This window comes from Monodelphis domestica, chromosome 1, assembly GCF_027887165.1.
Source record: "Monodelphis domestica isolate mMonDom1 chromosome 1, mMonDom1.pri, whole genome shotgun sequence".
Lineage (NCBI taxonomy): Eukaryota > Metazoa > Chordata > Mammalia > Didelphimorphia > Didelphidae > Monodelphis > Monodelphis domestica.
In genome coordinates, this window is record NC_077227.1 from 443824032 (window position 1) to 443847374 (window position 23343).

The window sequence follows — 23343 nt, forward strand, 5'->3', positions numbered from 1 at the left end:
CTTTTGCCTGTGTTTTGGAACAGCCTTGTATTCATGCCACTGGGGATCCTAGGGATATCAGTCAACTTTGAGTCTCTGCATGAATAAAATGTAATATAGTAATATCTATCCTGCTTAACCCACAAGGATATTGTAAAGATAAAATGGGGCCATCTATTTGATAACACTAGAGTAACTGGACTTTAAGTAGTAAGAAATATTGAAATTGTGCTTCCTAACTCTGGAACCAACTTTTATGGGATTGCTAGAAGACTGTTTTTAAATCATAAACAAAAAAGATTTTGCCTTTTAACAAACTGCTTTGGGTAGTGATGATGAACCCTGGCACTGTGTGGTTTGAATAAGCAAAGCTTCAACACACAAATTGTTCCAAGGAACAGTTCTTCCTTGCTTCTCTTTGGGAGATCTAATCTATTAAAGACTTTTGTTTCAGTATAATTCTTCTCTATAAGACAGTATTTTCAAAAGAAGGAAAATTAATTATTTTATTAGTGGTTTTCATTTGTTTTTAATGTTATCCCTATTGTATCCCTTCTAGCTAAGAGGCTACATAGTATAATGGAGAAAGCATTAGTGTTAGTTTTAGAAAGCCTGGAGACTTGGGTTTAAAATCTACCTCACTTACTGACCTGGTAATTAAAGACTAGTCACTTCACCTCTTAGACTTTCTGTTTCCTCATCTATATAAGAATATTAATATTTTAAATGTTTGATTTATGGAGTAGTTGAGAGGAAAGTGATTTGCAAACTTTAAATTGTGATTTAAAAAGTGAGTTATTGTGAAAGTTGACTGTGAAAAGATATAGGTAAAAGAGTTTTCTGTGGCTCATTTCTTCAATAATTCTGTCATGTGAGCACATAGTAGTGGGAATGCCTAAGAGTACCAGTACTGGAAGTGACTAAGTGGCACCAATTGCATATGATTGTCTCGAAATACGTTTTCAATATTAATTTGAAATAACAATTTTCACAGTGGCTATGAGCTTCTTGAGGGGCAGTACTTAAAGCTTTGCCCAATATACATCTAATATTGGCTTAAAGGTAGTTTACATATTTGCTAAGGTTAATGTTTGCCTGGATAAGCCCAGATGTAGAATAGATATCAGAGAGCTATAACATGTCCTAAAAATTGCCAGTTTTGTTCATTTCTCTGGTGTCTGTTCAGAGGAAATCCCTGCCAACAGCAAGTCTACTAGAGTAAAAATGGTTCTTTTGAATTGCTGATATTCCACCCACAAGAGATTAAATCAAGAGCTATGGATAGTCCTAGCAAAGTTCCATCCATTTTCATTTAGGCTTTGTAAAATTAGATTGCTATTCTCTATTCTTTGCCTTTTCTTTCCTAAAGCACAGATATTTTGATGCCTAAATAGGTATTAATAGTATTTGTCAGATCTTTTATATTATCGCTTTATGCCTCTGAACTGTTAGATCTCTGACTATTGAAGTCACTAGTTTACATTTGGTTCTGATCATGTTTATCAACTCTAAAATTCACAGCCTTCTATAATTTCATCTTTCCTCATGTCTTACAATGTCATATCCTGTTCTTCATCCTTATTATGACCCCCATTGCCTCCATTCTGCCCCAGTCCTTTTCCAGGCTGCCTTCCTTGGTTATACCCTTATTCCTACCCAACCTCAGCCTATTGGTGAAACAGTTTAGTTTGACACCTTCCTCTTTCAATTCCCTTGCTCCTTTATCCTATCATACCTTGCCAAGACCTTTTCCAACTGCCTTATATGCTGGTGAAGATGAGAACTGGATGAATTCACAGAACTGTGTTGATTGGACTACACTATAAATTGATGTTAGCTGATCTCAACTGGACCCACACTGCTGAAAAGCAAACATTCTTTTCCATTCTAATGGATTCCCACTCTTCACAGTAGTTATTCCATACCTTCTCATCTCTCCTCAAACCTTCCATAGAACCCCTTTATTATCCCATCAGCCAGTGACCCCAACTTATACTTCACTGAAAAAATGTGAGACCATTTACTGAGAGTTCTCCCTTCTCCTCTCCTCCTCATCTCACATCATTTAGACATCTCCTTCCACTATCACCTCCTTCACTCTGGTCTCAGATGAAGAAGGATCTCATCTCCTTGCTTGGTGACTGTCTTTCCATATCTCTCCTCCCCTTTATGACTAAACTCCTTGAAAGAATAGTCTACAATCAGTGCTTCCACTTCCTCACTTCTTCCTGAACCTTCTGCAACCTGTGATCTTATTCAGCTAAAACTTCCCTCTCCAGAGTGGCCTCTGAATGGCCAAATCTAATATCCTTTTCTTAATTCTAATCCTTCTTGACTCCTTTGCAGTGTTTGACATTGTTATTTACCTTCTTCTGGATTCTCTGCCTTTAAGTTTTTGCAACACTGTTCTCTCCTGTTTCTCCATTCTGTCCAACTATTTCTTTTCAATCTCCTTTGCTGATTTTTATCCATATGACACCAATTAATCATGAGGATCTTTTCATAGCTCTCTCTTGGGGTCCTCTTTTCTTTCTGCTTAGAGAGCAAGACCCAGAGTCAAAAAAACCTGAGTTCAAATCCAGCAAATGTATCCTCAGACATTGCCTTAGCTATGTGACCCAGGGCAATCACTTCATCTCCATCTCCCTCAGTTTCCTCATCTATAAAATGGGAATGATAATAATAATTCCTATCTCCTAGAGTTGCTATGAGGATCAAATCAAATAATATTTATGAAGCATTTTGCAAACCTTAAGAACCATATAAATGCTAGTGATGTTGCCATTCACTTACTGCTCCCATTAAACCCCTGTTCTGATAATCACTATGGAAATAATTCCCAAATCTGTAAATTCAGCCCTATTCTATCTCCTGAACTACTGTCATACAAACTTTCTCTTGGATAACTCAAACTTAATATCCCATAGACATCTCAAACTCAACAAGTTCAAAACAAGATTCCCTTTCTTTTCCCCCAAACTATCCTTACCTTAGTAACTTCCCTATTACTGTCAAGAGCATGTGGAAAGGAAAACTGAATCAAGCTCTGGACTTTCTGCCACTGAGGTGGAGCAAACAGCAGTTGGAAGGTTAGAGTGAAACTGGTGGGGGGAGGGGCAACTGGGAGAGTGACAGTTGATCTAGAGGCTCTCTTTTCTGGCCCTTGGACTGGAAGGAGTGCTCTTTGCTGGTCTCTGGAAAGAAACTATAATTAAAGGGATTGTAGAGGATTGAAGAGGTACAGGGGATAAGGAAGGTTTTGTAATAGGGAATGAAGGAGTTGAAGGGTTGGAGGGATATGGATTCTGGTGAGGTAAAAGGAGAGAGATACCCCCTGCTAAGAGACTATCTTTGAAAAATGGGGTTCCTGAGAAATGGGTGAACTATGATAGCCTGAGGGGATGTCTTTTCTATTGATTGATGTTGAAAATTCCCCAAAGCAGGTAAGCACGGACCCCCCCCCCCCAAAGGACAAGCCTCTCCCTGGGCTAAGGTCGCCCAGCAGGGGTCCAATAAGGACTGTTTATGGTTGAATGGCTGTCCTTAGGTTCAGCTCCCTCTATGTCCCCCTGAAATCATAGTCCTCTTATCTGACTGAGGTTATTTAAATAAAGATGAATTTAATAACAAGTTTGGATTGGGAGGGTATCAGGGAAGAGAGAATCAGGATTTCCCTATATTGGGTTTGAGTTTCTCTCAGCTTTTGAGCTGAGGCCAGGCTTTGCAAGCTGGTGGACGGTTTCTTTTATTCCTGCCTATGCTAATCTATGCTAGCTTTCTTAAGTTCAAAGTCTTTAGCAGTAGACAGCAAGAGGAAGAAAAGGTTCTGACCTTCAGTGCTGGTTGGGCCTGTCTCTTCAGGCTGAAGCCCCTAAAGACTGGCCTTAGAGTTCAAACCGCCTCCCTTAAATCCTTTTGTTCAATGACACGATCACAGGAATCCAGGTAGAGCACACAGTTGGGAAATATCCAGGAATAGAGGTACTTCTATCCTCAGACAGGGAGAGCGCGCTCCTTCCAGAAAGAGAGCCTCTAGACCAGCTGTCACTCTTCCAGTCACCCCTCCCCCCACCAACTGTCATTGCTGGTCATCAGTTTCACTCTAACCTTCCAACTGCTATGTGCTCCACCTCAGTGGCAGAAAGTCCAGAGCTTGATTCAGTTTTCCTTTCCACAAGCATCACCATCCTACTTACCCAAGCCCACAATCTCAGTATCATACTTGACTCCTCATTCACCCCACATAGCCAGTCTATTGCTGTAGACAAATCTTACTGTTTCTCTTTTCACAACATCTCTCATATTCATCCCTTCCTCTCCACTCATGCAACTACAACACTAGTTCAGGCCCTCATCTCTTTTCTGGACTATTGCAGTAACCCTTTAGCTGCTTTCCACATCTCTCTACTCCAATTTGTTTTCCACATAATAGCCAAAATGGTTTTCCTAAAGCACAAGGTCTGACCATTTCAGTAAATTCCACTGACTCCCTCTTATCTCTAATACCAAATATAAAGTTCTTTGGCATTTAAGGTTCTGTATAAACTGGTCCCTTTTTTCTTTACAGTTTGCTTATACTTTACCCTCCTTCATGTGCTCTCCAAGTCAGCTACTGGCCTACTTGGAGTTCCTCAGACATGATACTCTATCTCTCATCTCTCATCTCCATGTCTTTGGACCAGCTGCCCCCCATGCTTGGAATGCTCTGCTCATTCATTTCTGCCTCTTTTACCTGACTTCCTTGAAGATTTAGCTAAAGTGCTTGGAGGAGATACAAAACTGTCGATGGAACTTAAGACAGCCTTTTTAGAGAGCAGTATGAAACTATATATACCCTTTGACCTAGAAATACCACTACTGGATCTATATCCCAAAAAGATCAGAGGTAAGGGAATAGAACTTACCTGTACCAAAATATTTTTAGCAGATCTCTTTATAGTGGCAAAGAATTGAAATTGAGGGGTTGCCCATCACTTGAGAAATGACTGAACAAGTTGTGGTATATGGTTGTAATGAAATACTATTTTTCCATAAGAATTGATGAACTGGATGAGTTAAGGAAAGAACTGAAAAGACTTATATGGACTGATGCAAAGTAAAGTGAGCAGAACCAGGGGTACAATGTATATAAGTAACAGAAATATTATATGTTGATCAACTATGAAGGACTAAACTATTAGCAGCAAAACAAGTTCCCAAATTAACCACAAGGGATTCATGATGGAAAGTGCCACCGCAACCAAAGAAGGAACTGTTTCAGTCTGATTACAGATCAAAGCATGGCATCTTCCACTTTATTTCTTTCATGAGTTTTTTTATTGTATGTGTGATATGTATCTTCTATCAAAACTTCAGCAATATGGACATTTGTATTTCATGAAAATACTGGTATAACCTATATCAGATTATTTACCACCTTGGGGAGAAGGGTGAAGAAAGGAAGGGGAAAAATCTAAATCCTAAAATGTCAGAAAACAAAAATTGCGTCTACATGTAACTGAAAATAATTTAATTGATGAATTGATTTAAAATTTTAATTATAGATTAAAATTAAAAACAGTAATTTAAAAAGATTTAGCTCAAATGCCATCAATTTAAGGAGGTCTTACACAGTCTCCCTAACTGCTAACAGAGCTTTCAGATTATCCCCTTTCAGATTATCTATTTAACTACTCTTTCTATTTCTTGGATGTACCTATTTGTCACCCTTATTAGAATATGAGCACTTTGAATATAGGGACTTTTGGGGGGTATCGTTTCCTATCCCAATTTTTTTTTTAATTTGGTAAATGCTTTTTTATTTGATTTGACTACGATTGTTGGGGAATTCATGGTTTTACCTCTCCAGAATGCTTTGGCTTGAGAATCTTGGCTTTATACAACTTCTAGCATGCAGATGCTTATTGGTAACATGCCACCGCCTGCTCACACCCACCAGATTTTTAAAAACAAAAGTGAGAGATATGTTCCGTTGTTCAGTAAGTGTCCAGCTTGCCAAGAGAAGGTTGAAAAGCTAAAAGGCATTTATAATTCTTGAAGTTTGTGGAGCCTTTGCAGTCCAACATGAGCTTACCAAGAGTGTTTATATAATATCCACTGTGAGCAGAAACCAAAAGAAAAATGACTTAGCTTTTCTTTTTTAAAAAAGCATGTTTATCAAACATTTTAAAACTCTTTGTTAGATGCTACCAATTATTGATGTTTCAGGGCATTTTGTTCAGGTCACATTTACCCTTTAGGAACACACATGGAAAGTCACCTGATCTTAAGCTTAAAACCTTGGTTTTTTTTTTTTTAAACCCTTACCTTCCATCTTGGAGTCAATACTGTGTATTGGCTCCAAGGCAGAAGAGTGGTAAGGGCTAGGCAATGGGGGTCAAGTGACTTGCCCAGGGTCACACAGCTGGGAAGTGTCTGAGGCCAGATTTGAACCTAGGACCTCCCATCTCTAGGCCTGGCTCTCAATCCACTGAGCTACCCAGCTGCCCCCTAAAACCTTGGTTTTTTAAAAAGCATTTTGGTATAGAGGAGAACTGATTGTGTCTGGAGTCAGAGGAGACCTTGACTTAAACCTCACCTCCAGGACTTGCTAGCTATATGGGGTTTGGGCAAGTCACAAAACCTCCTTAAGCCTCAATTTCCTTGTCTGTGAAATGAGAATAATCATATTTGTATTGCTGGTTTATTCTCAATTAGTTCTTTTATTTTCCCCCCCGCACCCCAAAGTAGAGTAGCAGGAAAATATTTATAATTATAATCTATACCTCCTGTTAGATCCATTTAACATAAGAGATGTTAGCTTCATTTTATGAAGGGTAAAACAGGTCCAGCAAGATTAATGACTTCATAGTCACATGCTGATTCATTAGGAGACTTGAGATTGAAGTCTGGTCCTAGCTTCTGTTTCTGTGTTCCAAACACTAATCCTGTTACTTAGAAAGTAAGCAAATATTTAGGTGGTAGACTTATTTTGCATGATATTTGTCTTTGTGATTTGAATAGATAGATCTTATCAAGAGATAAGTATTGGTTCTATTGTTTGTTCTCTTCAAGGTCTTGGATCCAGAACAGAACCACAACTTCACAGATCACTACCTAAATGTGGCCTTTGACCTCTCCCAGGTCCTCTTTATAGCTACTGCAAACACTACAGCTACTATTCCACCTGCTTTGTTGGACAGAATGGAGATCATCCAGGTGCCAGGTAACCTGGATGCATGAATAAGATCATCATTTTCTTTATGTTTTACAACTTTTGGCACATGCTTCTTTTAAAAAGTCAGCTATTGGTAGCTGATTGAGGAAATTGATTTCCCAAAGCTTTCAAGAGTTCTGAATTTGGTTTCAAATCTGTTCTTAAGTGGATTTTTAACTGAGGGGAAAAAATGTCTCTTTTCCTAAGTATGTGACAAAATCCATGGCAAATCAGTTGGGTGCTTTTCTATAAGCATATACCTTGAGAAACATCCCAAGGGCCACTTGGATAAGGATCAATTTTATAAGTTAAAACTTAAAAGATTAAAATGTTAAGGCAACTTATTCTTATTCTTATTATTTCTAAAATCATACACTAGAAGTGAAAGAGAATGACTTTATTCCTTTAGGGTAGTTCTTGGAATTTCTGAAAATAAATTTTCTGAGTGTCAGTTTAGTTTACCAGGTATTAAGTGAAGGGATTTCTATCCTTTCCTCTGAAAGAGTGTCCTGTAATCTGGTTCTTCTTCTTAAGAAGGGTTATCCCTAGTGGGCAGCTTAATTTTTTCTTTGATAATTTTAGACTCATTGCAGAGCCTCTGCTTTTTGTTATTTAGACCCCCTAAGTATTTGTAAACTGTTACTTTCTCCTCTTTACTTTCATTGAGCTATGAAGAAATTCCCTAAGAAAATTTACCCTTTGAAGAAACACCTCCTGTTCCCCTCATCTCCTAAGATTTGTCACAATAAAAATGATTGTGAGATGTAAAATTAAAATCTCTTATTTTGACACATGATGAACCACAATTGGTTTTTCTAATCATCTGTTATAGCCTATAGGTTCCTATATTTAGTTAAAACATATGGCAGTGATGACAGATGGTTAGGTTAGTTGTCCGTGTTTACAAGACAAAAACAATTTAAAGTAAACTAGATCAAATTGCCTGGGATCTCCAAATTAAGGCAGAGACTCCACAAGACATACTATTGTGAAGTGAAATACCCAAGACATCTGTTGAAGAGGTGGACAGATGATGTCAGCTTTGTCTTTTGGCAGGTTTGGCCAGCTTGTTTTCTAGCCTTTCTGCCATTTCAGCATCTCCCCTTTCTGTTCAACAGATGCTCTGTCAATTCAAATTTTTAATCTTAGTTTGTAAAAGAAGGAAATACAAGATAAAGGAGTTCTTTGGTTCAAGGAGAATTTTGTCTTACGGACTTTTAAGGGCAGTGTAAATCTGTATTCACAGGTGCTCAACATAATTTTTGTAATCTTTCAGGAGTATGCATTCTACAGAATAGTAAAGCTCATTTCAAGACAACTTGTCCTGAATTCCCTTTTGTGATTATTAATTTCAAGAACATTTAGCATTTTAAAGTATTAAGTGAGATTTTCTTGGTTGGTGGGTTGTTTTGTTTTGGGTTTTGGCTACAGTTTACATTTGCCTAGTTGGGGTCTTGGAATAGATAACATTCTCTGTCTTTGTGGCTAAGTTTGAAACAACTCAAAGGAGTCAAAGGCCCATCTGCAACCCATGTATACTTGTACCTCCTTTATTTAGGATTCAATATTTATTTGGATATCATGGTTTTATTTTTATGGAGTTTTGTTAAATAAGCAATAAATGATGTTAACCATTCTAATATAAATTATAGGAAAAATATACAAGAAGAAGAATGAATTCTCCCCCATTTTCTCCTTGGGACTTTCTTCTACTTTGAGAAATGTGTCACCCAAATAGCAGACATACAGCATTTGGCAAAGTTGGTAAATGTGGGGGGAAAAAAAGATTGGAAATTACAACATGTAGTTCAGATGCTTAAATTTCTTTACTCTCAAGGTAATTGATAAAATTTTGAAAGCCCTCCAGCATAGTATGTAGAGAGAACATTAGACCTGGAGTCCAGGGCACCTCAGTTGATACTCTGTTTCTTCAGCTTATAACCCATAGAACTTTTGGCAAAGCCACTTAATCTTTTGGGATCAGCCTTCATTTATAAAAATGAGAAATATGTAGTCGATGGGCTCTGAGATCCATTCTAATTCTAAATGTTCTGTTGGTTTGATCCTATGAAATAGTTTCTTCTGTGTTTAGCACTATTTCAGTTTTGCTGTCCTGTTGAATGCATTGAAAACCATGACACTGTACAGGTGCTATATGTGGATAGATACCAAACAAGCTCATTCCTTTTGCAGGGTATACACAGGAAGAGAAGATAGAAATTGCCCATAGGCACCTAATCCCTAAGCAATTGGAACAGCATGGGTTAACACCTCAGCAAATTCAGATTCCTCAAGTTACCACTCTTGACATCATCACCAGGTAAACATACTTTGTACTAATATTCTTTCCTATTTTTGCACCTGAAAAGGATATGATTTCAGTGAAAACCTATAGCTTCCATTGCTCCATTTTTAGAGTAACAACTAGAGAGCTATTTCATCAGCTATTTGTTTTATATAGGCTTTAATATGAAGCAGAGATTTATAAGAAGAATTTTGGGGGAATCTTTCCACAGCTAATAGGCTGGAGTTCAAAATGGGGTTTCATTTATTCTACAGTTGCAGTAGAGGAAATCAAACCACAAAAACCAACCATGCAGAATGTAATTTTGGACTCTAATTCTTGAATAAGGCCATCGTTATATTCCATGCTTTCCAAAGCACAGCCATTTATTGTAGATCATTCTTTGGAGCTTCTGATGAGGACATTGATTTAATTTACTTCTCTTTTCTCTTGAAAATTAGATGATCCTATTAAGAAATGTATATCTTAAGACCTCAGATTTTGATTACTCAACATCATCACTTCTCTGATAGACTTTGAAAAGATGATGGTCAGAGGAGGTTGGGGATAGAGGAAAAAGAGGACAGAAAAAGCTCTTGTAAGTAAGAGTATTGCTCTTATGAATTTGCATTAGACCAGGGTAGGAGGTAGTTTTCAGTTTGTTGCCAGGTGCTTAGGTCTGTGGCAAACAGTACTTAAATTGTCTGAGAAGTGAATTCCTTAGCCTGATTTATACATTGCCTGTTTGGATGGAAAATGGAACTCTCCAAAGAGAGTTTATATCGACAGTAGCCTCTTATAGCTTGCCTGGCTCACTGTTACAGATCTATTGCATCACCCAACAAGCTGTCAGACTGCCAGGCACTCATCATGCAGCCTTTTTTCCCAGTAATTGCTGTCTCAAATTATGTGAAAAGTTTCTTCTACATTTGGAACCCTTTGCTTTCCAGATAGTTTGGCCAGTCAGTCTGCCTTTTCATCTAAAGCATCCCTGTTATGGAAATGTTTTCTAGTTTGTGTAGAGAGTATATATTTGAACTCATTTAAGAAGCAGCAAGACAGCCTGAGCTAGGAGCTTCATTTTTTCATGCCCTGTTTTGTGAAAGTGCTGTGTGAATCTTGCCATCCCTAAGAAACTAGATATTTCCTAAGTGCAGTGCTGTGGTGATGGAGAATACCAGTGGTGCTTTGGTTTAGCAAGTCATGTAACAATTCTTTAAGCTTCCCTGTCTCTAAAATGAGGGTGATGAGAGAATATATCCCTTCCTTGCTAGCAAGCATAATCACTATTTGTAAAGCATTTCTTAATTACTTCCTTTGGGGAAAGTTAAGTAATCACTTTTGTTTGTGGGTACCACTTCAGAATCATAAGTCATTTGATATTGTATTTATTGGAAATTTCTCTCAATAGTTAACTTCTTTCAAAAAAGCAAAGCCATAATGTAGATGTATAGCATCTTGGACACATTTGAGATGTTCAGTCGATGACCTGATGTGGAATATACCTAGTTATTTTCGTGTTGTTTCCTCCTTTTAGAGTGTAAGCTCCTTGAGGGCAGGGACTGAGACTTTGATTTGGGGTTGGGGGGATTGGGGGAGGAGTTGCCTTTCTTTGCATTCCTCCATATTTATTAACACAATATCTTGGACATAGTAAACACGTATTAAATGCTTATTGAATGATAAAGGATAGTAGGATTTGAGTTTTCAAAATTTGGAGGGCTATGACTTCATAGGTCATTTAGCTCAATCACTACTTAATATTGGAACTCCCTTGAACATATCTAGGAAGTGGTCATCCAGCCCCTGCTTAAGAACTTCTAGTAGCAGAAATTTAACTTGTGGTTGGGGGTGTTGGGGGTTATGTGTGTGGGTGTGAACACAAGGTATTTCTTTTTTTTATTGCTATAATTTTTAGAAAGTTTTTCCTTATGTTGAGTCAAAATCTGCCTTCCTTTAGTTCTACCTTCTTAAATGATAATGTCTATGGTATATTCTGTGTTCTTCTGTGTAAAGACCCTTCAGGTATTTTAAGACAGATTATCATGGTACCAACTTTTCTCACCCATGGTTTATCACCTGCACTTTTAGCATGTTTGACACATAGCAGGGTTTGTAAAGATCTCACTGTTCTTTCTAGTGACCCAAACAAACTCCAGTTTGTCATTGTCCATCTTAAAATATGGTACTCAAAAAGTGAACATGATATTTTAGATGTGGTCTAACCAGAGCAGAGTATGGTCAAACTATTACTTCACTTATTCCAAATGCTTTATTGGTATAACTTTACTCCATCTTGGATTTACATATTTAACCCTTTTTAACCCATATGAGGAAGGCAGCTTCAGAGATAGGCCAACCTGGGTTAAAGTCTCAGATCTGTGGTGCTGACCTACATTGGTAGAGGGAGTTTTCTCATCTGGGAGTTTCCAATATCTATGAAATCAAAAGTTCAGTCCTCCAAAATATTAGTTGTCCTTCACAAATGTGTGTCAGTTATAAAAAGCCGAGTATCTTTTCTGTGTTTTCAATGAGGTTATAGATAAAAATATTGAGTAAGAAGCAATATGTTACCACACACCTTCCTCCAGATTTTTAAAGATGGATTTGTCATTTTACCACTGTTGGTACCACCTCCAGTAAAATTTTTTTAAAAGCTTTACACCTTCACATTCTACTTGATTTTTGTCTACATCTTTGCATAATCCTTCCTTTGGGGATCCCTCTAACAGTACTTTATTTAAAATTAATAGGGGCAGCTAGGTAGCACAGTGGATAGAATGCCAGGCCTGGAGTCAGTAGGACATGGGCCTCAGACACTTCCTGATTGTGTGACCCAGGGCAAGTCACTTAACTCCAATTACTTAGCCCTTGCTGCTTTTCTGTTTTAGAATTAATGCTAAGACAGAAGGTAAGGATATAAATAAATGAATGAATGAAAAAATAAATAAACAAATAAATAAATGAATGAATGGATGAATGAATGAATGAATGAATGAATGAATGAATGAATGAATGAATGAATGAATATATATGAATAGTACCTGAGATACATAGGAAAAATAGACAGAGAACCAGACTTGGATTGGGAGTCTTGACTCCAAGACCATCTCACTAAATTTGTAAATCTGAACAAGTCACCTCTATTCTGTGTCTCACATTACTCTTCTATAAAATGAGGTCCCTTCCAGGTCTAAATTTATAATTCTGCTATCTCTTTACCCTTCAGTAATGTTTAGTGTAATCATTCCAATTTATCTATCTTCTCCAAAATGGAGAAGATAATAGTAACATAGAAATTTTATAGTTTTGCTTTCTTTCTGTTTTCTGTTAATAATACTTCTCTTTTCCAAGCAATAGGCCAATCTTTTCTGTATTCTCACTTCAAATCTGGCTTTCAAAGTTTTTTGTTTTCCTTAGCATTTTCTTTAGGAACTTGAGGTCATTTTTGGCTTTAACTTTCCTATTATGATTCTTGTGGTTTCATTCTTTCATAGTTATGATTAGTGATATATCCCTTCTTCCCATCTCTCCTAAATGTGTGTGTGTGTGTGTGTGTGTGTGTGTGTATGTGTACTTTGAGAACTGCCTGATCATATCCTTTGACCATTTGTTAATTGGTGAATACTTTGTATTCTTTTTTAATTGTTTTTGAATTCTAATTTAATTTTCCCCCCAAATACATGTAAAAATAGTTTCCAACATTTTAAAAAGAAATTTTAGTCTTGAATTCTCTCCCTTTCTCCTCCCCCCCAATGGCAAGCAATCTCATATAGATATTACATGTGCAATCATGCATGTAAAACATTTTTCCATATTAATCTTTTTGTGAAAGGACACTCAAACAAAAAAAATTTAAGAAAGTGAAAAAAGTTTGCTATGATCTGGATTCAGACTCCACCATTTCTTTCTCTGGATACAGATGGAATTTTTTTTTATCATGAGTCCTTTGGGATTGTTTTAGGTCATTGTATTGCAAGAAGAGCTAAGTTATTCTCAGTTGTTCATTGAACCATATTGTGAACGGTGTTCTCCTGGTTCTGCTTATCTCACTCAGCTTCAGTTTGTGCAAGTCTTTCCAGGTTTTTCTGAACTCCTCCTGCTTATCATTCCTAATAGCACAATAGTATTTTTTACAATCTTATAAATTATAACTTACTCAGCCATTCCAAAATTGATGGGAATCCCCTTTCCAGTTCTTTGTTCCCACAAAAAGAGCTGCTTTAAATATTTTTTACACATAGGTCCTTACCCTTTTTGTTTTTTACCTCTTTGGGATAAAAACCTAATAATGTCAAAGTTCTCTTCCCCTTCTACTTCCCATAGGGGTAAGATAGATTTCTATAGCTTCCTGAGTATAGATGTTATTCCCAATTTGAGCCAGTTCCAATGAAAATAATATTCAAGCATTACCTGCCACTCACGTCTTCCTCTCCACTATATTGACTCTTATGAACCTCTTCATGTGTATTTACCCCCATTTCTCTCCTTTGCTCTGCTTCCAGTGTATAACCCTTAGTTTTGATTTTTTGGATATCATCCCATCAAATTTGCCTCCCTGGCCTATTGGTTATAATGTTCTTAAGTACCTTAAATATGTTAGGTACTTTAAATACCTTGAATATCTCTTACATCACAAATATTTTAAGTATCCTAGTTATCAACTTCCCATATAGAAATGGAATTAGTTTAACTCCATCAAATCCCATAAGTTTTCTCTTTTATGTTTCTCCTTTTATGTTACTTTTGAGTGTTAAATTTGATCATTGCATTTTCTTTTCAGCCCTGATAGTTTCGTCAGAAATTCTCAAAAGTCCTCTATTTCATTAAATGTCAATTTCTTCTCCTGGAGATTTATGCTCAGATTTTCTGGGTAGGTGATTCTTGGTCCTTAATCTTTTCTGTTATGGAATATCATAGCCCACATCCTCTGGTCCTTTAATGTAGAAGCTACTAGGTCCTATGTAATCCATGACTGTGACTCCATGATACTTAGATTGTTCTTTTTCTGGCTGCTTATAGTATTTTCTCCTTGAACTGGGAGTTATGGAGTTTGGCTTTAAGATTCCTGGGAGTTTTCATTTTAGGATCTCTTTCAGAAGGTGATCAATGGATTCCTTCAATTTCTATTTTTCTCCCTTAGTTTGAGAATATTAGGGCAATTTTCTCTTTTGATTTCTTGCAATATGGTGTCCAGACTCTTTTTTGGATTGTGACTTTCAAGTAGTCAGATGATTTTTAGATTATTCTTCCTGGATCTATTCAGTGAGATATTTCAGATTTTCTTCTCCTTTTTCATTTTTTTGGATTTGTTTTTATTGTTTCTTCTGTTCTTATGGAATCATCAGATTCCAATTGTCAATTTTTAGGATATTATTTTCATCATTGAGCTTTTGTGCTTTCTTTTTCATTTGACCAGTTTTATTTTTAAGAATTTGTTTTCTTCAATGGATTTTTGCAACTCCTTTTCTGCTTAGCCATTTCTAGTTTTGGAGAGGTTACTTTCTTCAGTAAGTTTTTGTGTGTATTTTACTAAGACTCTTTCCCTCATTTCTTTTCCCATTTTCTCTTCTACCTCTCTTATTACTTTAATTTTTAACTTTTTTCCAAGTCCTTCCAAAAATTCTTTTGGGCCCTGACATCCTTTCATACTTTCCTTTGAGGTTTCACATGTTTCCATTTTGGCATTGTTGACCTCTTCTTAGTTTGTATTTTGATCTTCCTTGTCACTAAAGTAACTTTCTACTATCAGATTATCTCTTTGTCTTTTGCTCATTTTTTCAACCCCCTTTTTTATGATCTTGCCTCATTGTGGAAGTTTAGCTCTGTTCCTGGGTAAAGGAAGTATTGTCCCTTGATTCCTGTAAGTGCCATTTGAACTGAATTGAGCTGAATTCTACTTCCCAGATGCCAGTTCCCCTGATTGTGCTTGCTCTGGAACACTACTTCTGCTGAGGATTACCCTCAGGAACCTTTTGCAATGGACTGCTCTCCCCTCTAACTCCAGTGAAACAAGTCTTTCTTGATGTTCTTTATGTGTTTGTGCTTGTTTTGAGGGGTTTGGGCAAGTTTGGAGTGTTCCTTACTCCACCATCTTAGCTCCTGGAAGTGGAAATGTGTATATCCTTTTAATGCTGAACTTCATTAGAGATGCCTTTTTTCTTTTATTCTTCATTGGGATCATTTGTGATTTTATAGTTCCAATTTCACTTTTGGATATTTCCTTCCTTGTTGAACCACATTCCCCATTCGAATCTTTAGCTGTTGGCTGGGACTGTTTTACCCTGTACTTTTTTTTAAAGTTTGCTTTCCCAAAGTCTAAAGTTATGTTGTTTTACTATGTTATTTTTTCCCCCAGCTAAATCTACACTTGATTCTTAGGTACCTGCTCAAATTCACCTTAAATTTGAGGCCAGAATCAACTAGGGGAGCTCTTTAAAGTCTTTTTTAGTTCAGTGATTCTGGGAATAGTTGTATTGAGGCAAAAGCATTTGAAGCATATGTAGCATCTCTTGAAAGGTGGCCTGGAATACTCTGGCTTCTCTTCTCATAAAAACATGCTTGGCAACCCTTCATGCCTCAGCAAGTCTCATTACAAATCTAGGGAATGGGCATGAGCAACATAAATATATGCTGGGGTACTGGTGAAAATTTGAATGTTTGCCTCAACTACCATCGTACATTGGTGAATAGAGAATTTCATTTTCCTAATATTTTTAGGGAGAAAATAATTCCCCAAACATTAAATGTATCTAGAAACACTGATTTCTTTCCTCTTAAATGACAAAGTAGAGTTTTAAATTTAAACATCAAAAAAATTACCAAAAACCTTTTTATGTAGTCTTATTTATTTTGATAATATAGTTGAAGAACCAAGAATTAATGATTAAATATAGAGTAATTGTATATCATAATCTATAGTACACTGAAGGAAAAGTTCCTACAAAACATATTTGAAAAAAAATTTTTGTAACATTTTTAACAAGAAATTTCAACCCAGGAAGTAATAATAGCCCTAATCAATTGCACATTAAACATAAGGGAAAAGGACAAGCATTTATATATCACCTACTATGTATCAGGCACTGTGCTATGTGCTTTACAAATATGATTTCATTCTCACAGTAGTCCGGTAGGGGAAGTGCTCTTATCCTCATTTTACAGAAAAAGCAGACTTGCCTGTGACTTGCTTAGGGTCACACAACTAAAAAAGGTGAGACTGGATTTGAACTCAAGTCTTCCCGATTTTAGGTCCATTGCTCTGTCCACTGTACCACTTGCTGCCTGAGAACCTAATATCTTACATCATCCTTTGTTATTTTACAAGTAGACCTGGAGAACCTGTTTGCATTTTTGCAAATGAAATCAACTGAAGCAAAAAGATATTGGGGTAGTAGTGCTCCTCTAAAGGGAAGTGTTTTCTTCCTGTCCCAGGTATACCAGAGAGGCCGGCGTTCGTTCTCTGGACAGAAAGTTTGGTGCCATTTGTCGGGCAGTGGCTGTGAAAGTGGCTGAAGGGCAGCACAAAGACACAAAGCTGGAGCGCACCGAGGGCACAGAGGGTGAAGGTCAGTGTCCTCTGAGCTTAAATAGGGCCTATAGGCCTTGGGGAAATGTCCCAATAATGCCTTGTGTGGGTGGAGCAGAAAGGATGCACATACCTTTTATAGGGTCATGAAAGGAGAAGTAAGCTGCCATCTTATCAAGAAAAACCTTTGGAACTAAAGGAGAGTTTATTTTCAAAACTACAGAAAGTTTCATTTTGTATTTTGAACTTTGTTAGAACTGAGCAAGGTGCTCAGGATTTAGGGACCCACTGACTTTCTGTATTTATAAAATCAATTCTTCTGTGCCGAGGTAATGAGAATTCATTGTATCCTTTTGATCCTATGACTAAATTTGTCCTCAGTAATTCACAAGATGGCAAATTTTGTGCTGGGATCCATTAAAATTCATGCTTCCTAGTTTTCTAGAGTGGATCTCTTTACCTAAGAGCAACTTTACCTATAGATACGTGATTCTTTTTCTTTTTGTAGGTGATCATAATTTCTACTTGATTTTATAAACATGTTCTACAAGGGATAACTAACAATTTATTACCGGATTGAACCAGACCTAGAGACAGTTGGTCCTGGGTTAAATCTGGCCTCAGATACTTCCTAGCTGTGTGACCCTGGGCAAGTCACTTAACCCCCATTGCCTAGCCCTTATTGCTCTTCTTCCTTGGAACCAATATACAGTATTGATTCTAAGTTAGAAACTGTTCCTAATCAAAACTTTTTTTCTTTTCTTTGTTTAATGAATAAAATTTGTTTTAACTCATCTAGCAGATACAAAAGTATACAATCCCCCCCAGACTATTAAGTAAAAGAATGTAATTTTACCCTTTTATAATGTATCCTTTGTTAAAAGAAAATAACTGTTTATACTTTAGCAAAGGTAATACCAATGTCATCCATTGTATTTAGATTGCTTTCTTCTCATTTAGTTGTATTTACTTTTGTAGTTTTAGAATGTGTTCTTTGGGATATGTATTTTTTAAAGTTTTCTTTGTTTCTTTATATTCTTCATATTTCCCATTTAATGGCACAATAATTGTTTTCAGGCTTTGTTTTCAAAATGGCTACCTCTTTAGCCTTCTTCTAAATAGATTATTCTCAAATTAGGTGGGATGGGGAAAAAAGAACAGTATACCTTTTAGGTCAACCAGCAGATTAACAACAGTTTATACTCACTGAGATTTGTTTTAAACCCTAAGAACAAAATCTATAAAACTATAAAATTGTTTATCTAGATCACAACTTGTTAGTCCCCATTAGTTAATGGACACCTATTTTACTTTGTTAATATTCTTAACAATATCAAAATCTCCTTTTCCTACATGTTATAGTTGTGTAGTATAGGGCACAACATTAATTTTGAATTCCTTTTCTCCCCAGAAGTTATTTTGTGAAAGTAATTGTTGAATATTCATAGTAAATATACTATCCTAATGAATTACCTGTTTATATCACACAGAAGTCCGTCCCTTTGGCAGATTGGGAGGAATGTGTGTGTATTTACATTCACATGCTTTAATATACACATATATAAATACTGCTTTGCAAACTTTAAATTACTGTATAAATGTTAGCTATTATATCATTGGCACAGAGTAAATTAAAGCTAAATAAAGTTGGAAATCACTGTGGGCATTTATCTGGACTGTCTTACCCAATAAGATCCAGCTCTTTAAATTTGTGATATGTCAAAATTCTGATCATTTTAAAATGCAATTTTGTTTGGGATTCTTAATAGTTGTCACAAGGGCCTTATCTTTTATCATGATTATTGAAATGCCTTAGTAGAAGAGGCCTGGGTAAAGTAGCTCTTGTGTTACCTTGGGAGAACATTATCCAGTTTAAAGTGAATTAGATGATAAAGTTATTAGATCAGGTTTTTTAGTACATTTCCAACTTTTTGAGGTTGACAGCATGGAGGATAACTTCTATGATTTCCCAACCACCATACTTTGGCATTGCAGACAGTGGCAAAAACCTAGGCTTTCCAAAGATTGTCTTTTCTTGATGTGTTGCCCTATATTATAATTATTATCCTCTCAAAATCACCTGCATACTTATTTCCAGAATCATCCCTTTGGTTCTAAAATACAGGGTAGCTGATCTCCATAAGCTCCTGGGCCACTTTATCTAATGAATATAACTGGTTATAGCTTCCCAGTTAGATTTTGCTATGGAGAGTTTGCCAGCTGTCTCTGATTCCAGTTGTCTCTCTCCACTCCATAACCAGAAGTGCCTGTAGTTCTCAGTTTTGTGATTCTTACTTTACTCCTTTTTGCTGCTTCTCAGACCTGGCAGTATCATCCCACTGCCACTTTAAGGAAAGAGCATTCGTCTTTCTTGCATTTCGTTGGTATAAAGGTGAATCCCAGCATAGAAGCTGTTGAAATAAAGAGTCAAGAGTCTAGCCAAGAAAAAAAGCTTTTCCCCAGCTGTTTATTGTTCACATATGGAGCTAGTAAAACTCACTTTGTAAAAACTATTCTCATTTCACATCCTAGGAGGAATGAGTTTTTTTAACTGAATTGTTTCACCAACAATTCATAAAATGTGATTTCTTGGTCTTTAGAGAAATAGTCAAAATATTTTCATAGTTGCTTATTATGAACATTGATGTTCCAAATTAGTGTATCATGAGTAAAATACCAAGCAAGATTTATACATTTTTAATGTTATTGAGTTAAAATCACATCTATAAAGATATTTTTAAATCTTTTAAGGAAATCCATATTCTGATGGGCTTCATAAATGGGTTCAAAAATACTTGAGTTTGAACATCTTTTTATTGTCACAATTCTCACCATTTTATGTGTACTTTGTTAATTTTTTTTTTAATCCTTACCTTCTATCTTGGAAAATCAATACTGTGTATTAGTTCCAAGGCAGAAGACTAGGCAACGGGGGTTAAGTGACTTGCCCAGGGCCACATATCGAGGAAGTGTCTGGGACCTCCCATCTGTAGGCCTGGCTCTCAATCCACTAAGCCACCTAGCTGCCCCCATACTTTGTTCATTTCTCAAGATACTGAAGTCAATATATCTCTAGAACTGATAACTCAACTTGAAAGGATCTACTTTCTTGACTCCTGCTTTCTTTTTTAAACCTCAGCTTTGCCTCCCCTCTCACTTCATTTAGGTCCTAAGTGACTAATACTAATTAGGACTTGAACTAGGAGAAGGGTGAGGCCTACCTGGGGACAGGTATCTATCTTAGTGTAGTAGATTCTAATGATGAGTCTCCTGACTGCATTCCAAAACCTTTGGAGTGTCTTTGGAAAACCTATTGTATTGTATTATTTCTGCCTTGTCTGCTTTCTGTTTACATGGAAAGTCTAGTCAACTATAAAACTGAAGTTCTTTAAAATATTCAGATGGTGTGAATATTTGCTTACAATCCCAAAGGAAGTTGGTATTTAAGGCAAATGTGGAACCCATGTTTTCCTGTCTTGGAGGCAAGTTTTCTATCATTATATTCTGCTGCTCTTATATCCATTTGGGTGTATATGTATACAGATATACATATATGTGTACATTCTGCTCCCTTTCCCCCTTACCTCCATGATAATTATTGTTCTTAATAAGTAACTCTCTCCACAAATGTAGGTATAGCTTTACAATTTAATTTTGTTGCTCAGGGCAATGAGAGTTTTAGTAACTTGCCTAGGATCACACATACCTAGTATAAATCAGAAGTATTTGAACTCAAGTGTTCCAGATTCTAAGCCCAACTCTTTCTCTTCTACACCATGCTATTTATATTCAGTAGTCTACAGCTAAAAGAACATTCCCTTAGCCATAAACTACATTGTATAATGTTTAAACATACATTCATTTACTTTGCATATGTTTTTAATAAAGGCTGTAATCATATTCACTATTTAAAGCCAATCCACAAATAGACAATGACTAGCTCACACAGCTTGTATACCGTGTGAGGGTTTAACAATTTTCATGACAACATTTAAAAAGAAATTTTTTTACTCTCTTTTCCTGCATGTCTTTTTAGGGCAGAATATCTAGGGTTAGTTACAATATTTAGAATAGGTTCCTGAGATTGATTGTGAAATACTTTTTACTGAAGGTCTTTTGAATTAGAATAGATTCCTATTCAGGATGACTTTAATTGTAGAGGCCAGAGGATGGATTAAATTATTCTTATCACCTACAATAGTATGAAGACACTCAAAGGAGTAGATAAGAAATCCAGGCCCTTGTTAATACATTTTTTTCTCATAGTTGTTTTGCAATAAACATCTTGCTTTAGGACAAACCTTTCCTTGTCCTGTATGGATAAAATAATTATAAGGTTTCTTCCTTGAGATCCACAGTACTTTAGTCTCAAACTTCAGAGAAATTTTTCAGAAAAGAGAAAATTCTATATAGGAAAGATTTTCATGCCACAAAGTAAAAATGGACCTTAATAGCTGAAATTCTCTTATTATGAAATGGATTATTTACTATGAGAATACAGAACAAAAGGGAGCTGTATTAGAAAGTTCAAGTAATACAGTAAGGGGGTTATTTATAATGTTAAAATTAGTGCTGGACTTAGAGTTACTGCCAGAAAGGGAAGTAATTGCAGGGCATGGGCTTCCAAACCAGCAGAAACGCTAGTATTTTGGGTTGACAACCCATTTGGAGTAGGTCCAAAAGCCCTGAGCTATGAACGGTTGTCTTTGTGTTTGTGGGGTCTTTACTGGCAGGAGACTAACTGAATAATGAAAGGGAGTCTAAAAGGCAGGTGGGGCTTTTAGTTAATACTGTGCTAGAAGAGAAACATTTATAGACTATGTATACTTTCCTTTAAAATATGGGAGTTATTTGGTACATTTGTACTTTGAAAATAGCCATGTGATTTTTCAGTATGCCCTAAATATATGTTTTGTTACTTTTCCCCTTTCTGTGCTATCCTAGATGTCAAGGTAAAAATGTATGTAGCCGAACTTTTATTCTGCTCTAAACTCATTTTTTGCTGAGGACCTAAGTGCTTTCTCTATTATACATGTTTTTGCACACTTGCCTATTTCTGTATGTGGTAGTTACCCCCACAGGATTCAAAAATGTTAAATTTTTCAGCTACACTTGTATTAGGAATACCTGTTTCAAAACTTCAAAGATCTGTGGTTTAATCTGGGATATTCCTTCTGCCAAGACAAATCACAATCCTTCCACCCTTAATACATGGTCTTTGTGAGCTACTGCAGCCATGGTGGCCAGCACTCTTTGAAGTTTGTTGGGGTGGTTCTTGGGTGATAGTCATTTGTTGGACATACGCTTAAAAACTTTTCAGCAGGACCTGCTAGAACTTGCAATCTAAAGTTTTGTTTAGCCTTCAGAAACCTAGGACCATGCCAAGATAATAAATCAGAGGAGAATTTTAGTATTTAAAATATTCCTGTTCAAATCCCAGGCAGGAATCCAGATACCTGATTCCACTGTCACCAGAAAGCTATAGTTTCTGAACTCTTGTTTGTTTAGTTTGAATCGATGATCCCTACCCCTCCCCTCCCCCCCCCCCCCCGCAGTGAAAATAACTTATAATTATGTAATAATGCATTAAGATTTTCAGAGGACTCCCTCTCTGAGAGGGGTCTGGTAAGCATATTCCCCATTTTCTAAATGAAACTCAGATTAAATGATTTGCTAAAGATCATAACTCATAATATTCAGAGGCTAAATCTGAACCCAGGTCTCTCCAAGGCTAGCACTCATTCCATAGTGCCTCCCTGTTCCCTATAGAGATTGGCACAGATAATGTCCCATGGACAAATAGATAAATGAGCATTTATTTTGTACAAAGCCCTATGTTAAGCACTGGGGAATATAAATAGAAATTCAAGACAATCTCTACTTTTAAGGAACTCAGCATTCTAATGAAAGAAATAGTATATATGAAAGGTATCAGCTTCAAGTCAAATGGAAAGGTCCCATAGTCTAAAATGTCAGACCTCTTCTTTAAAGTCATTTCTACATAATAAAATCATATCCATTTCTGACACTGAATCATTTGTCAGTGACAAGGACTTTGGTGACAAAAACTTTTTCTGGATCTTCAGTAGCTGTGGTTGAGGAAGTCTAGGCTGTACCACCCACAGAAGCTGTTGCCAGGCTTCATTTCCATAAGTGTTGATTCCCTGGGTGATGGCTGCCAGGACTTAGCTGGAAACAGGGTTGATCTTGGTGGGGGAGAGGCACTGCTATTCCCAGAGTTCTTAGGCTTACCCTCCCAGCAGTGGCAGTTGATCAGCAGATACTATCCGTGGTGAGGAAAGTTGACCGAGGTGACTGCTTCTGTCAGCATTGACCATGGTGCCTGAGCTGGGAACA

General features: G+C 36.6%; 1 protein-coding gene across 1 annotated transcript in view; it reads left to right on the top strand.

Annotated features, from left to right (window-relative positions):
* Positions 1–23343, top strand: part of LONP2 (lon peptidase 2, peroxisomal) — a 136353-nt gene that overhangs the window by 73835 nt on the left and 39175 nt on the right. The window contains exons 9-11 of the mRNA XM_056812263.1: positions 7033–7183; positions 9368–9494; positions 16893–17026. Coding sequence (XP_056668241.1) covers positions 7033–7183; positions 9368–9494; positions 16893–17026 — 412 coding nt within the window. The remainder of the gene's footprint in view (positions 1–7032; positions 7184–9367; positions 9495–16892; positions 17027–23343) is intronic.